The 15,855-nt window shown below is 30.7% G+C and overlaps 2 protein-coding genes across 5 annotated transcripts; both read left to right on the top strand.

Moving 5' to 3' along the window:
• Nucleotides 1-86: 86 nt before the first annotated feature.
• Chc (clathrin heavy chain) lies at nt 87-9,705 on the top strand. 2 transcript variants are annotated; one of them, XR_011544997.1, is made up of 7 exons: nt 87-507; nt 2,726-7,235; nt 7,300-7,466; nt 7,536-7,622; nt 7,702-7,921; nt 8,035-8,121; nt 8,187-9,705. XR_011544997.1 is itself a non-coding variant. In XM_070648469.1 (6 exons), exons 1-6 carry the CDS (start codon nt 466-468, stop codon nt 8,049-8,051), a joined length of 5,043 nt encoding a protein of 1,680 aa, XP_070504570.1. In that variant the 5' UTR covers nt 87-465; the 3' UTR covers nt 8,052-9,705. The 2 variants fall into 2 exon arrangements, 1 of the variants encoding a protein (XP_070504570.1); XM_070648469.1 differs by having other exon boundaries at nt 8,035-9,705.
• A 1,782-nt stretch (nt 9,706-11,487) lies between these two features.
• Nucleotides 11,488-15,845, top strand: aspr (asperous). Of its 3 annotated transcripts, XM_070648458.1 has the most exons (9): nt 11,488-11,657; nt 12,722-12,823; nt 12,904-13,033; nt 13,183-13,258; nt 13,341-13,442; nt 13,498-13,628; nt 14,720-15,221; nt 15,288-15,353; nt 15,442-15,845. In XM_070648458.1, exons 1-9 carry the CDS (start codon nt 11,649-11,651, stop codon nt 15,773-15,775), a joined length of 1,452 nt encoding a protein of 483 aa, XP_070504559.1. In that variant the 5' UTR covers nt 11,488-11,648; the 3' UTR covers nt 15,776-15,845. The 3 variants fall into 3 exon arrangements, with proteins under 3 accessions (XP_070504559.1, XP_070504561.1, XP_070504560.1); XM_070648460.1 differs by lacking the exon at nt 12,904-13,033 and having other exon boundaries at nt 11,489-11,657; nt 12,722-12,776; XM_070648459.1 differs by lacking the exon at nt 12,904-13,033 and having other exon boundaries at nt 11,489-11,657; nt 12,722-12,788.
• The last annotated feature ends 10 nt before the right edge of the window (nt 15,846-15,855 follow it).

Below are 15,855 nucleotides of genomic sequence, written 5' to 3'. Positions count from 1 at the left end.
CAAAAGAATTAGTGTTGCCAACGGTTTAATTTTTTTCATATATTTAGCTTCACAATCGACAAAATTGTGCATCGGGCAATATCGTTAGGTGGCACTTTTTCATCTAAAACAGGCAAAAATAGATCACCAAATTTAATTTAATTTTTGAAGTAAAAACGCTATAAAAAAGTGCGAAAATAAGAACAATCTATTGATAAGTCTTTAGTGCTTATGAAATTTATGTTTATTCAATTGTGTTATTTGTAATTTGTGAGAAAATTGTGAAAATATTGAAGTTGAAAAAAGAAAAAAAATACAGCTTTTCATAAAAGGGTCTTGTAACTTTGTTCGTCATCAGCCAAAAGATATTTGTGTGAAATAAATAGAAAAGAGATAATTCGTAAATTATTTTGTGTTAAATCAACGCTTAAAGTGCTAAAAAAACATCGTTTTTATCCATAAAGATATAATAGATCAATATCCAATATGTCTCAGGCATTACCGATTCGCTTTCAAGAGCATTTACAGGTAAAAAATTACTTAACTATTTCATTTTTTTTTTTCTCTCTCTCCTTTCCAACGAAAGTTCCTCATCATCATTTCTGTGAATATTGAATACATAATATTACTGCGAGCTTTATTAGTTGAGAAAAAAGACGCCCCTCTTTTGGATGATTATGAATCACTATATAGTGCTATGGAGTTTTCACTTCTTTGTGTGATAATTTTAATCATCACGAAAAAAATATCATCGAACTCTTGATGATAAGAACGAAAAAAATGAGTGGGCACAGCTTTTTAATCTGCCAATGCTCTCATTTATTTGAAACTTTATTTTTTGTTCCATTGCAATAAAATTATTGCACTCAATAATATGAACTGCAAACTTTCTATATAGCATTAAATAGACAAGTGATCGGAAGTTAAAACAATCTTATCTCTTATCAAGTTTAGTCCAAATATGACTCATTCATTGATAATTTGACATTGCTAGACTTGCGCAAAATGATTATGTATTTTTTTATGCTCTTTTTCGCATATGTCTTCGCAAAACATGAAAAGATGATAAATTTTGCATAATTATTCTCTGTACACTATTTATATATTTAAAACAGTTCTATAAAATTCTTGATTGATTTGTAAACTTTTTACAATCACTTAGAAAAAATATATATTTTCACATTGTGAACTTTAAAATTATTAAAGTGCTGTATTCTGTTGATTAGTTTTTTTTTACAATTTTATTATCCTTTTCGATACATATAAATAAACCGAAGTTTAAAGCAATTACATTAAAATTTATGTGAACCTTTAATATTGATTACAGTGCTGAAACTAAAATTTAAGACCGCAATTCCTTTAGTTTATTCTAAAAAGCTTACAATAAATGCATCTTAAGTGTATTCGTTTATGCTTTGGAATTTTTCCTACATGTCTCAGCAACGGTGATTCATTGGTACACAAAAAACACACACGTATATAAAATGCCGCTTAGTTTTGTATTAATGTGAAAATAATCACAAAAATGTTAATTATGCCGGCAGTTTTTTTTTTCATTTGGAAAATCACAAGATAAGGAAAGAGTCTGGAATTTCACCATCTTTTTTTTTTTTTCTTCGTGATAATATAAATAATAAAATGCTCCGGATGTAAATATCACAGTAATGTATTGTTCAAAAAATGTCAAATAAGATTCATATACATAATTTAATTAAATTTAATAGTTGCTACTTGTCGAACGACTCCAATCATTTATTATGATTTAAACGCCAGATTATCTAAAATATGCTCTCTTTATGAATTTTAATGGCAGTTTATGGTAAAAATAGAAGTCCTAATCTGAAGTGATAATGATGTGAAAATTGAAAAAATTACAGCAGTACGTTTTTTTTTTTACGGTTGCCCAACAATCTTTAGGAATAAAAAAAAAATCGGGACTTCCCTAAACATTTTATTTTACCTTCATTTCATTAGAAGAAAATTCGACACTAATTTGTTGCGACACATACTTTAAAATGCACCGGTCTACAGCATAAATGAACACTGACCTACTTAATGTATTTCAAATGAAATTAAAGTACCCACTTTAATGTTTTCCAATAATTATTTAAAGCTTTTTTATAGTAAAAAAAATTCATTACATTTACCCTAAAAAGCTCACGTGTTTATTCATATATCTAAGTAGCGTCATTAAAAAAATCGATGAACTTGTGTGTTGTACAATTTAGTGACCTACCTGTTCATATATCATTCGCATTCAAAAGTTGTATGTACAGAAATGAAGCTTTCTCCATTTATTTATTATGCTCATGTCTGTATTATGACGTTTGAAGTTCATTCATCATGGAGAAGCAGAGAGTAATGAGTAAAAAAACATTTTTTGAGAAATAAAAAGTAAATGATCAATATTAAATAAATAGAAACCTTAACAAATATGCTTTATACAACAAGTAGCATCGTTTTTTGTCTGCTATTTTTTATTGGCTTCTTTTTCAAGATAATTTTAATATTAATGACGCCCCACAGAACAATGAATTTTCTGATATTTATTCTTTATGGCAGTATTATTACACTTTTCAATTATATGTTGATAAATGCATCATAAATGCTTTTTTATTTTGAAAAAAGCTAATGTAAACAAAATTTTTGAACGAGAAATGATGATGTCATATTTTTCCAAATTCTATGTATTTATTTTTAAGCGTTAAATAATGTTTGCATTACATATATATCCTTTATATTTTAGCTCACAAGTATTGGAATTCAAGCTTCATCAATTTCATTCAGTAACTTGACCATGGAATCAGACAAGTTCATCTGTGTTCGCGAGAAAGTTGGGGAAACAGCTCAAGTCGTTATAATTGATATGAGTGATACAGCAAATCCCATTCGTCGTCCAATTAGTGCTGATTCTGCAATTATGAATCCAGCGAGTAAAGTCATCGCATTGAAAGCCCAAAAGACACTTCAAATTTTTAACATCGAGATGAAATCGAAGATGAAAGCTCATACAATGACGGAAGACGTAGTTTTCTGGAAATGGATTTCTCTCAATACACTTTCATTGGTGACGGAAACGTGTGTATTTCACTGGTCAATGGAGGGTGATTCACAACCTGTAAAAATGTTTGAACGTCACTCATCTCTCAATAATTGTCAAATAATCAACTATCGTACTGATCCAAAACAATCTTGGTTATTGCTGATTGGAATTTCAGCACAACAAAATCGTGTTGTTGGTGCAATGCAATTATATTCGGTAGAACGTAAAGTTTCGCAAGCTATTGAGGGACATGCTGCGGCGTTTACAACGTTTCAAATGGAGGGGAATAAGGAGACATCAACAATTTTTACATTTGCAGTTCGTACACAAACTGGTGGCAAATTGCACATCATTGAAGTTGGAACTCCACCTACTGATAACCAACCATTCACGAAGAAAACTGTTGATGTTTTCTTCCCACCAGAAGCTGCTAATGATTTTCCAGTTGCTATGCAGACTTCCCCTAAATATGATGTTATCTATTTGATTACAAAATATGGTTATATTCATCTTTACGATATTGAAACTGGAACATGTATTTACATGAATCGTATTTCGGCCGATACGATCTTTGTCACAGCTCCTCATGATTTAAGTGGAGGAATTATTGGTGTTAATCGCAAGGGACAAGTATTATCTGTTACTGTTGATGAAGAGCAAATTATTCCATACATTACAACTGTTTTACAAAATCCTGATTTAGCCTTGAGAATGGCCGTAAGAAATAATTTGAGCGGTGCTGAAGATCTTTTTGTACGCAAATTTAATCAACTTTTTGCAAATGCTCAATACACCGAAGCTGCTAAAGTCGCAGCAGTTGCACCGAAAGGAATTTTAAGAACTCCACAAACTATTCAAAAATTCCAACAAGTTCAACCAGCACCAGGAAGTTCATCTCCTCCTTTATTGCAATATTTTGGAATTCTCTTGGATCAAGGAAAGTTGAACAAGTATGAATCATTGGAACTTTGTCGTCCTGTTTTGCTTCAAGGAAGAATTCAATTGTGTGAAAAGTGGTTGAAAGAACAAAAGCTTGAATGCAGTGAGGAACTTGGTGATTTAGTTAAGCCTACAGATCCAACATTGGCCTTGTCAATTTATCTTCGTTCAAACGTTCCAAATAAGGTCATTCAATGTTTCGCTGAGACTGGCCAATTCCAAAAGATTGTATTGTATGCAAAGAAAGTTAATTATACACCAGATTATGTCTTTTTGTTGCGCTCTGTAATGCGTACAAATCCAGAACAAGGAGCTAGTTTTGCTGCAATGTTAGTGGCTGATGAAGAACCTCTGGCCGATATCAATCAAATTGTTGACATATTTATGGAACAGAACATGGTCCAACAATGTACAGCATTCTTGCTTGATGCACTCAAACATAACCGTCCAACTGAAGGTCCTTTACAAACTCGTTTATTGGAAATGAATTTGATGTCAGCTCCACAAGTTGCAGATGCAATTTTGGGTAATGCAATGTTCACACATTATGATCGTGCTCATATTGCACAATTGTGTGAAAAAGCTGGACTATTACAACGCGCTTTAGAACATTATACTGATTTATATGATATAAAGCGTGCTGTCGTTCATACTCATCTTTTGAACGGAGATTGGTTAGTTGGATTCTTTGGAACTCTTTCAGTTGAAGATTCATTAGAATGTTTAAAGGCTATGCTTACAGCAAACATTCGTCAAAACTTGCAAATTTGTGTTCAAATCGCTACAAAATATCACGAACAATTGACAACAAAATCATTGATTGATTTATTCGAGTCATTCAAGAGCTACGAAGGATTATTTTACTTCCTCGGATCAATTGTAAACTTCTCTCAAGATTCTGAAGTTCATTTCAAATACATTCAAGCTGCATGCAAAACAAATCAAATCAAGGAAGTTGAACGTATTTGTCGTGAATCAAATTGCTATCATCCTGAACGTGTCAAGAACTTTTTAAAGGAAGCCAAATTAACTGATCAACTTCCATTGATTATTGTATGCGACAGATTTGATTTCGTCCATGATTTAGTTCTTTACTTGTATCGTAACAGTCTGCAAAAGTACATTGAAATATATGTTCAAAAAGTTAATCCATCACGCTTGCCTGTAGTAGTGGGAGGACTATTGGATGTTGACTGTTCTGAAGATATAATCAAAAACTTGATTCTTGTTGTCAAGGGACAATTCTCAACAGATGAACTTGTTGAAGAAGTGGAGAAGAGAAATCGCTTAAAATTATTATTGCCGTGGTTAGAGTCGAGAGTTCATGAAGGTTGCATCGAGCCAGCAACTCATAATGCTTTAGCAAAGATTTATATTGACTCAAACAATAATCCAGAACGTTTCTTACGTGAAAATCAGTTCTATGATAGCCAAGTTGTTGGAAAGTATTGTGAAAAGCGTGATCCACATTTAGCTTGTGTTGCTTATGAACGTGGAATGTGTGATCGTGAATTGATTGCTGTTTGTAACGAAAATTCATTATTTAAGACCGAAGCACGCTATTTGGTAAAACGAAAGGATTCTGAATTATGGGCTGAAGTTTTGTCAGAAGCAAATCCATACAAACGTCAACTCATTGATCAAGTTGTGCAGACAGCATTATCAGAGACTCAGGATACTGAAGACATTTCAGTGACAGTAAAAGCATTTATGGCCGCAGATTTGCCTAATGAACTTATTGAATTGCTTGAAAAGATTGTTCTCGATTCGTCCGTGTTTTCAGACCATCGCAATTTGCAAAATCTGTTGATTTTGACTGCTATTAAAGCTGATTGTACACGCGTCATGGATTACATCAATCGTCTTGATAACTACGATGCACCAGATATTGCCAATATCGCTATTAACAGTCATTTGTATGAAGAAGCATTCGCAATTTTCAAGAAATTTGAAGTCAACACAAGTGCTATTCAAGTTTTGATTGAACAACTTAACAATCTTGAGCGAGCTTACGAATTTGCTGAACGTTGTAACGAATCTGCTGTATGGTCCCAACTTGGTCGTGCTCAATTGCAACAAGGTCTTGTAAAAGAAGCTATTGATAGCTTTATTAAAGCTGACGATCCTTCAGCATACATCGATGTCGTTGATGTTGCAAGCAAGAATGAATCATGGGAAGATCTTGTAAGATATTTACAAATGGCACGTAAGAAGGCACGTGAAAGCTACATTGAAAGTGAATTAATCTATGCTTATGCACGAACTGGCCGTTTAGCAGATTTGGAAGAGTTCATAAGTGGACCGAATCATGCTGATATTCAAAAAATTGGTGATCGTTGCTTCAATGATAAAATGTATGAAGCTGCTAAACTTTTGTACAACAATGTCAGCAATTTTGCACGTTTAGCAATCACTTTAGTGCACTTAAAAGAATTCCAGGGAGCCGTTGATGGTGCACGAAAGGCTAATTCAACAAGAACGTGGAAGGAAGTTTGCTTTGCATGTGTTGATTCTGAAGAATTCCGTTTAGCACAAATGTGCGGTCTTCATATTGTTGTTCATGCTGACGAATTGGAAGATTTAATCAACTATTATCAAGATCGAGGATACTTTGAGGAACTAATTGGATTGTTGGAAGCCGCTCTTGGACTCGAACGTGCTCATATGGGAATGTTTACTGAATTGGCTATTCTCTATTCAAAATATAAGCCAGCTAAGATGCGTGAACATCTTGAATTGTTCTGGTCACGTGTTAATATTCCAAAAGTTTTACGTGCTGCTGAATCAGCTCATTTATGGAGCGAGCTTGTATTCCTTTATGACAAATATGAAGAATATGATAATGCTGTTTTAGCAATGATGGCACATCCAACAGAAGCATGGCGTGAAGGACACTTTAAAGATATAATTACAAAAGTTGCAAACATCGAACTCTATTACAAGGCAATTCAGTTTTATTTGGATTACAAGCCACTTCTATTGAACGATTTACTTTTGGTTTTGACACCAAGAATGGACCATACAAGAGCAGTAAACTTCTTCACAAAAACAGGACACCTCCAACTCGTCAAACCATACTTGAGATCAGTTCAAAGTTTGAATAACAAAGCTATTAATGAGGCACTCAATGGACTTTTAATTGATGAAGAGGACTATCAAGGACTAAGAACATCTATTGACGCATTTGATAACTTTGATAACATTGCTTTAGCACAGAAATTGGAGAAGCATGAATTGACTGAATTCCGTCGTATTGCTGCTTATCTTTACAAAGGTAATTTTTTAATCTTTTTTTTTGTTACTTCTTTATGCTAATTTAAATTATCAATTAATTGCAGGAAATAATCGCTGGAAGCAGAGCGTTGAATTGTGCAAAAAAGACCGACTTTTCAAAGACGCAATGGAATATGCAGCAGAATCACATCAGCAAGAAATTGCAGAAGAATTACTTCAATGGTTCCTTGAACGTGGCGCTAAAGATTGTTTTGCCGCATGCCTGTATACTGTAAGACAATCTTTTATTAAATCTATTGTGTCATATGCAATTTTTAATGCATTTATTTGGTTATTTTAGTGTTATGATTTATTAAGACCTGATGTCATTCTCGAATTAGCATGGAGACATAATATTATGGACTTTGCAATGCCCTTCTTAATCAATGTAAGTTTATTATAAAAAAAAATTATTGTTGAAATTAATGAGTGTTTTTTTTTATTTTACTTTTTATTCAAATAATTAGGTGATAAGGGAATATACAACAAAAGTAGACAAATTGGAAGCTGCAAATGCAGAACGTGAGAAGGAAGGAGAAAATACAGAACATAAACCGATCATCATGCAAGAACCACAATTAATGTTAACTGCTGGACCTGCTTATCAATACGGTGCACCTCAATATACCGCTCCACCAAATATGCCATCATATGGTAATGCTCCGAACATGCCATACCAAAATTATGGTATGTAAAGAAATTCGATAATCAGTAATTAGCAAACAAATCTTAATAATAATATTATTTATTGTCATCATCCATCTTTGCATCTTTCAACTAAATGTATTAAATTATAAAAGGCGGTGGCATGTATTAAATACTGAGTAAAAACTAGAAAAATACTTCAAACTCGCTTCTGATAAGATTTCCATTAATAAAATAAAACGGTAAGTTGATGGCATATAAAAAATTCTATCTACAAAGACATTAATGTGATTATTTCGGTTTACAGCAATTTTAATTGTGAATTTTCTTGACCTTTGAAAAAATGAGAAACATAAAAGTTACTGAATAAAGCGAAAGAAGTAAAAATTAATAAAAAAAAAAAAAATATCATCGTAACATCCTTATTGTCTCCTCCCTGTAAATAACATGTGTATTTCCTCATCTTCACATTAAAAAAGCGGAATTTTAGATAAAACAATATTTAACGCATTGTAGCTTAAAACTACATAAATGCTGCTAAAGTAAATCAAAGAGTAATAGAATGTTTCAGTAAATACGTGAAAACAAACTATTGATTCAAAAAGAAAATATAACAATACAACTATAATATATACGTTTAATAAACAAAAACTTATCGTGATGAAAAATACTGCTTCATAGTAAATTAAAAAATTAACTCTTAAAATCAACCAAATCAAAAAGAAAGAAGGAACTTTTTTTTAATAATAAGTGTCTTCAGTTTTAGAGAAAAAATTGCTAACCAACGATTGATTTTGTAAAAAAAGAGAATAATTAAGTAAATTATATGACAACACACGTACTTCTGGCATGATTAAAAATATCGACGAAATTTCTTCAGTATTTAAGTGTAAAAACTCCAAGATGATGATTATGATGATGATGATGAATAATTCAAGAATGAATTAAAAAAAGTTAAAGATAAGAAGTTGCCGTTCATTATGGAACTTGAATGTACGCAAAACATTTAACAACAAAAGAAAAAAAAACTATTAAATAGTTTAAAATAATTACTATCTAAATATAAGAATTAATTAACATGAAAAAAGAAAAATCCTTCAATATATTTTTTCTCTGATTAATCTAATGCATAACAGAAACAAAACTATTAATTAGTTACATGAAAATGTCTCATTCTCCGAGAGTGGCGATAAATTTTCAAAAATATTCTTTTGATTATTGATTTTTCACATAAATGAAAAGCATGTATAAACAAAAGTTTCACTCTTATTATGTTCTATTTATCTTCAGGATGAAACATCGTTAAAAATATATATATATATATATTTAATAATCAATCGAAATTAATTTAGCATTCCTTTTTTACGTGAAAAAAAAAATATTAATCATTTTATATAATTATTATTATTATATTATTATTATTATTATTACTATTAAATCTTTCTTTTTGTTGTTTAATTATTGTGCTAACGCAATCTAAAAGAATAAATGTATTATGTAACAGTAGAATTTTTCATCATAATTTTTTAAAATTCTATATTTTCTGCACCAAATTTCTCTTTTATCGATTTTGTTCACATTCAATTTTATTGTTTTGTTCTTCAAGAATTACACAGCCACACACCGAAATTGAAGATTTTCTTCTTTTACGATTATCCTATGAACGAATTATATAAACACACATAATATATATTTTTTGCGTTGAGGTATAATTACACAAAAAAAAAAACTTTTTAAAAGAAAATCCATTATAGAAAGAAGATGATTATTATAAAAATGCGATAAAAAGAAAAATAAAAGAATTCTATATAATATGAAAATGTAAATCCTTGAATTTTATGATTTTTATATTTCAGACTTTAAAAATTCTTTTTCCATTTCATTTTTAGATTCATCATTAAAAACATCAAATTATAGTTGATAAATAAGTCCGTTGAAATATTGAAAGAAATTCAAACCGATAGAATATTTAACAGTTTGCGACACTAATCGATTATGATGATTTATCAAGTGGCGCTATGTAGTCATAATTTCGGCATCATTCAAAAGACATCGAATTCCACACCTATTTTATCTGTACCAATAAATTTCTCAGAATCAGTAAAATTTTTCGTAATAATGCTGAATAATCTTAACGCATTTAGCAGAATTAGAATATTAAATATAATTTATAATTCCTTAGTAAATACAGCATATGAACGTGGACGTGAAATCGACAAAATGCGACAAACCATCATATAATTCGACTCCAGCTTTTTCTTTCAAAATTTTAAGCAATAAATATTATTGTGGGCGACAGATGAGATTTTTAATTTTCGTTTGAAAACATTAAGATTATTGAAATGAACTGTCTGGGTACTCTTGAAGCAGCTACTGAAAGAATTTTAATGTGCGTATTAAATTTGATGAAATATTAAGTCAAATATGATGAAACGTCAATTAGTCAAGTTTATATGGCATCTGATTTGATTGCATATAGGATTAATCATATGAATCTCATTTGTAATTTCAAAACTCCTGATAATTTTAAAATATTAAGATTTTATGTATGATTTGAACAATTTTAATTCTATTCTTCCTATTTAAATTCAAAACCTACAAGTGACTCAAGAATGAGATATGAAAATTTGCTTTTCTAAACTATATCCCACATTTTCACTATTCAACATCCGCTTTTGGTTTTTATTAAGACCGTCCCTTATTTATTGTATCAGAATTGTTATTTGCTACGATACGAATACAATAAAAAAAAGTAAAATTATTTCCATTTAAATTGCTTACTGCAATGAAGTAAAGAATTTTTCATTGTAAAGCAAAGTCAAGTTACAATTTTCCTTTCCATAAAAGTATAGTCTCGTGGATAACACGACAAAAATTAACTTCCAGATTGCTTTACACATCTATTGATTAATAAGGTAAAAAGTCGTAGAAAAAAATGTTGAACGATATTTTTTTTATTAAGTAATTCGAAATAGATTTTGAAGCTCTTTCTTGTAGGCGGCAAGAAGGCAAGATTTGATTTGAAATTTAAATTTTTTACTTTGAATAAAAATTATATATTCAAAATAAGACAATGAGAGCAATTATCAAAGAATCTAAATCAACTTCCATCCTCCATTAAGCTTCTTTATATAAAAATAAAGTCATTGGTAAAGAATCCGTGAAATAATATTTTTACCAAAAATAAAAAGTCGAGTTCAAAATCTTTTCAAGGCTATTAAAATAATTTTAGCACAATAAGCATGTAAAGACACCGACCACAATAAAAAAAAGTATTGATAACAGATAATCTCTTTAATCATAAAAAAATTGTCTACAGACCACCCTCTATAATGAACAACAAATTTTACTTATCATTCGATTCATTATAACACCACTGCTGTGACGTCGATAAGATTTTCTGGCAAGGCACAAGAAAATATAAAAAGAGACTTAAAACTTTTTAAGAAGATCAACAAAACAAAACAAAGCGACAACGCATTGAACAGATGAAAAGCTACAATATTGAAATCGATAAACTGTTGGCAGAAAAGCAATACCAAGTTTGTGTGTATAGAGCTTGTTCTCACTCACGAACGAAAATAGTATAAATTCATGAGGCTCATCAGTTGCTGAGTTTAGTCGACAGTTGACATTCAATCGCACTTAACCAAAAAAAGTAAAACGTTCTTGCTGAAAGTGATTTTTTTTTTAAATTTGCGAGTGATATACTTCTGTACCAACTGCCATATTAGGATATTCTAAGAGGAAGGAAAAATTTCAAAACAATATGACTAAGGTGCGAAAATCATGAATGATCATAGCAAGTTTTTTAAATATTATTAACAGTAATTCCAAAAAATGTCAATCAATTTAGATTGAAAACTCGTGCAGACCCCACGTTGTTTCTCATGCTAATAGAATTAGATAATTAAGGAAATTATAACGATATATTTAGCCACAATATCAGTGGAATATCACAATAAGTCTTAATTTGTGTAATTAACATATCAACAAACGACAACCCATTCGACAGTTGAGAATTGTGATTTGCATAGTCAATAGAGATTTATAAAGTGTCGGTTTAGTGAATTTCATGAAATAATAAAAAGATTTAAATGAGTGTAAAAAAAGCGAAAGTTACAAAAAAGGAATGAAAATTAATTTATTTGAGGATGTTAAAAAGTATCATGCATTTGCAGATTTATGCATTGTAATAATAAAAATATTACAATGACAGATTAATGAATGGATATTCCCCGTTTTTAATAAGCTTTATAAGATGATACATGATGATTGAGCTCTGCATAGATATATATGTTTCAAATGGCCTTTTTACGAGATTTTAAGAAAATTCTTCAAATAATAAGTGTCCAAACAGGATGTTTCTAAAAATATTCAAAGTTTTTGGAATTAGGACATTGTTGTGGTTCGAAAAATGTCTTAATAAGTCGTATTCGGCGGTAAATTCAAACAAGAGAGTTTAAGATATGATGGAAAGACAAATTGAGATGGGACAAAGAGAAATAATACCAGATGAATCATAAATTATCTATTTATTGAAAATCCTCTGAGCTCTTTGCTTCAAGATGCCGTCAGAATATGTGTTTCATTTTTAATAAAATATATAACTCGTAAAAAAATCGCGTCGGGTCTGCATATCAACATTAATAAACAAGAGATTGTGAATGAATTAATTCGCCTAAAGATTGCCGGAGAATCACACATATTTATGGTGTGAATTATAGACTCTTTTTTATTGATATGTCGGCACTATTAAATACAAACTTATCATTAATGTTTTTGACACCTGGTCTCACAAAATCTTTAATTTTATTATTTTTCTAAAATATTATTTTTCAGGTCTTTGGCATTATTGCCGTTTTATTATCGGCTACAAATGTTTTAATGGTATCAGGTATGGAATACGGTAAAGAATCGAAGACTTTCAGAAATGGTGATTCGGTAATTAATTAAATAATTCTCTTAATTCCGATGTGTTTTTATTAATTTCAATCCACAATTCTGCACCAAATAATTTAAAGATAACAACAGTAACAAAATACATTAATAAAGAAGGAAATAGATATGAGGATAGAATTGTAACTTCAACAGTGTTTAATGGAAGAACGAGTCAGCAGCAATTTAATAGCTTAAATGATGCACAATTTAGAGGCACGCTTTTACTAATTTTTAATTGCCATTAATTTATTTTTCTACCATTTTTTGAATGCTTCTAAAATTATTAAACAAAACAAACATAAAATGGTAGGAACTAATTAAAAGATTTGGATCGAAGTTAAAGGAAATGAAAAATTTTACAGGTCAAGGCTGTTCAAGAAATCCTTGTGGACAAAACGCCCTATGTCAAGAAACTTTGGGAGGAAGACCTGTTTGTAGGTGTGTAAAAATTTTGGTCATGCCGTATAAGCTAGTCAACTTCTAGAATAAATATTATCAAATTATTGCTTTTTGAATCTAGTTGTCCACCAGGTTATTCCGGAAATCCTTTAAGTTTCTGTCAAAGAGGAGAGTGCAATGATCATATTGATTGTAGATTAGATCAACATTGTATGAATAACAGGTAATCTTTTGGCTAAAAATTAATGTTAAGTTGATAATAATTATGAATTTTCTAGATGTACAAATCCTTGCGTTGGAAAATGTGGAATAAGTGCAAACTGCGAAGTTGTGAATCATGTTGCTGTGTGTTCTTGCCCAGCAAGATATCGAGGCGACCCTCTTCATCAATGTAGACAAATTGATCCAGGTATGTATGTTATTTAATTCTATTCCTCTATTCTTCTTTAATCGCATCATTCCATTACCCATTGTGTATTAATATGATCATTTTCCCATACTTGATAAAAATGTATACTTTTCTTAAAATTCATTTGCTAATATGGAAAACTCCACATTTCGCAATTTAATTAATACTTGTCATCCTACATTTAAAGTGCTAGGTCTAAAACTTGCTTTTATTACGTAATTTCGTAATTCTGTTTGTTTGTGAGTCAATCACATTGCAAGATGTTTTTTTTTTTTTTTTTGATCCGTTTCGTATGAAAAAATTGTAAGAAATTTTAATAACCCACGCCTTTATTGCTCATTCATTCAATCAGCTGTTGTTTTCACTTTTCTTTAATATTTAAATACAGCAATAAATCTAGTGCCACCAACAATGATTTACGTTCAATGCACGAAAGCTAGACTTGCTACTGCATTCTTGATCTTGAAAATTCAATTTCCTTCCATGAAATTGACCGTGAAATCGTATTCTATCAAATAGCTTTTTTTGCTCATACATAATATCTTTAAATTTTGATTTTTATAGTTTCTTCAATCTTTTATTTTTGGCTACCATCCCACACTAAAGTAAAAATTATATTAATGAAAATTCTCTTTGAAGAGATTTAAAATTGTGACGTCTTCTATTCTGTTCTCCTTCAATGTTCTTAAACACTTAATTATTGATTTCCGTAAGCATTTTAAAAAAGATTTGATATAAAATTGTTAGTTTATTAACCACCCCCGTAGTTCTAAATGAGGAAAAAAATTCAGATAATGTGAGCGTGAAAATAATTTGCAAAATTTAAGGAAAAAACTTGTTCAGCACGTGAGTAAACTTGAACAATAGAATCTAAAACAAAATATATTTTGTTGCCCGACCTTGATTAGTAATTTATTTGTTGACTTTTTCTACATTTCTGATGCATTACCAAAATTGGATGATCTGTTGTGGCTTAAAGCTTATTACATCATCACTATTATTTAATATATTTTCATTGCATCTTTCACGTGTTTTTATAGAATTATGTTTGTGGCTGTATCCTTCTCATATTTTTTTTCGACGACTTTTAGATGAAGCCTGTCATCCATCACCATGTGGGGTAAACACTCAGTGTAGAGTTGAAAATGAACAACCAGTATGTTCATGCCTGCCATCATTCAAAGGAAATCCAATCACTGGATGCACCCATGAGTGTGAAAGTGATCATGATTGTGGTTCTAGTCAATACTGTAAAAACTTCAAGTGTTTTAATGCCTGTGATCAATGCGGAAAAGGTGCTTTGTGTAATGGAGTCATCAATCATCGTCCACAATGCGAGTGTCCAAAAACTTACATCGGCTCACCATTTACTGAATGTCGACCAGAATGCTATGGCGATGTCGATTGTCCATCTTCAAAACCAGCTTGTATCTATGGAATTTGTAAAAATCCCTGTGATGGTGCTTGCGGAGTAAACGCTAATTGTGTGTTAAGAGGATTGACGCCAATTTGTAGTTGTCCAAGAGATATGACAGGTGATCCTTTCATATCATGCAGACCATTTGTTCCTGAAGATTTATGCCGACCAAATCCGTAAGATGAAAATTTCATTTTTAATAATTTAATTGCAGTTTACTTTTTAATTAACATGTTTTAAAGATGCGGTAATAATGCTATATGCACACCAGGACATGATAATACAGGAAAAGAAAGACCCGTGTGCAGGTGTGTTGAAATTTTGTCCAAATCATAATTTTATTGCTATTAAAATATGTATTTTTTTTTTCTTTCATCCAAATGTTTTCGGTAATAGCTGTCCACCAGGATATACTGGAAACGCCTTGAGATCATGTCAACGTGGAGAATGCTTGGCTAATGAAGAATGCCCTGATAACCGTGCATGTATAAATTATGCTTGCGTTGATCCATGTATCGGAAAATGTGGACTCAACGCAGTATGTAGCCCAAAGAACCATTTAGCTGTTTGTACGTGTCCGAATGGATTTTCTGGAGATGCTAAAGTTAGCTGCCGTCAATCAAAAGCTTTCCCAATTGCAAGATATTCAAGATCGTTGTTAAAGCATTTCAACGAAACTATTGCAGACATTGAAGATAATGTTGAAACAAAAGAAAATGAGCAAATTTAATTTTTTTATCAATATTCTTTAAAAGGAATGTAAAGTTCAGAAATAAAAGTTCATTTTTTGTTTACAATAATTTTTAAAAT

The sequence above is a fragment of the Chironomus tepperi genome, unplaced genomic scaffold, assembly GCF_022539635.2.
Source record: "Chironomus tepperi strain 1889 unplaced genomic scaffold, CSIRO-AGI_Ctep_v1 contig_398, whole genome shotgun sequence".
Classification (NCBI taxonomy): domain Eukaryota; kingdom Metazoa; phylum Arthropoda; class Insecta; order Diptera; family Chironomidae; genus Chironomus; species Chironomus tepperi.
This window is presented reverse-complemented; position numbering and strand designations above follow the sequence as displayed.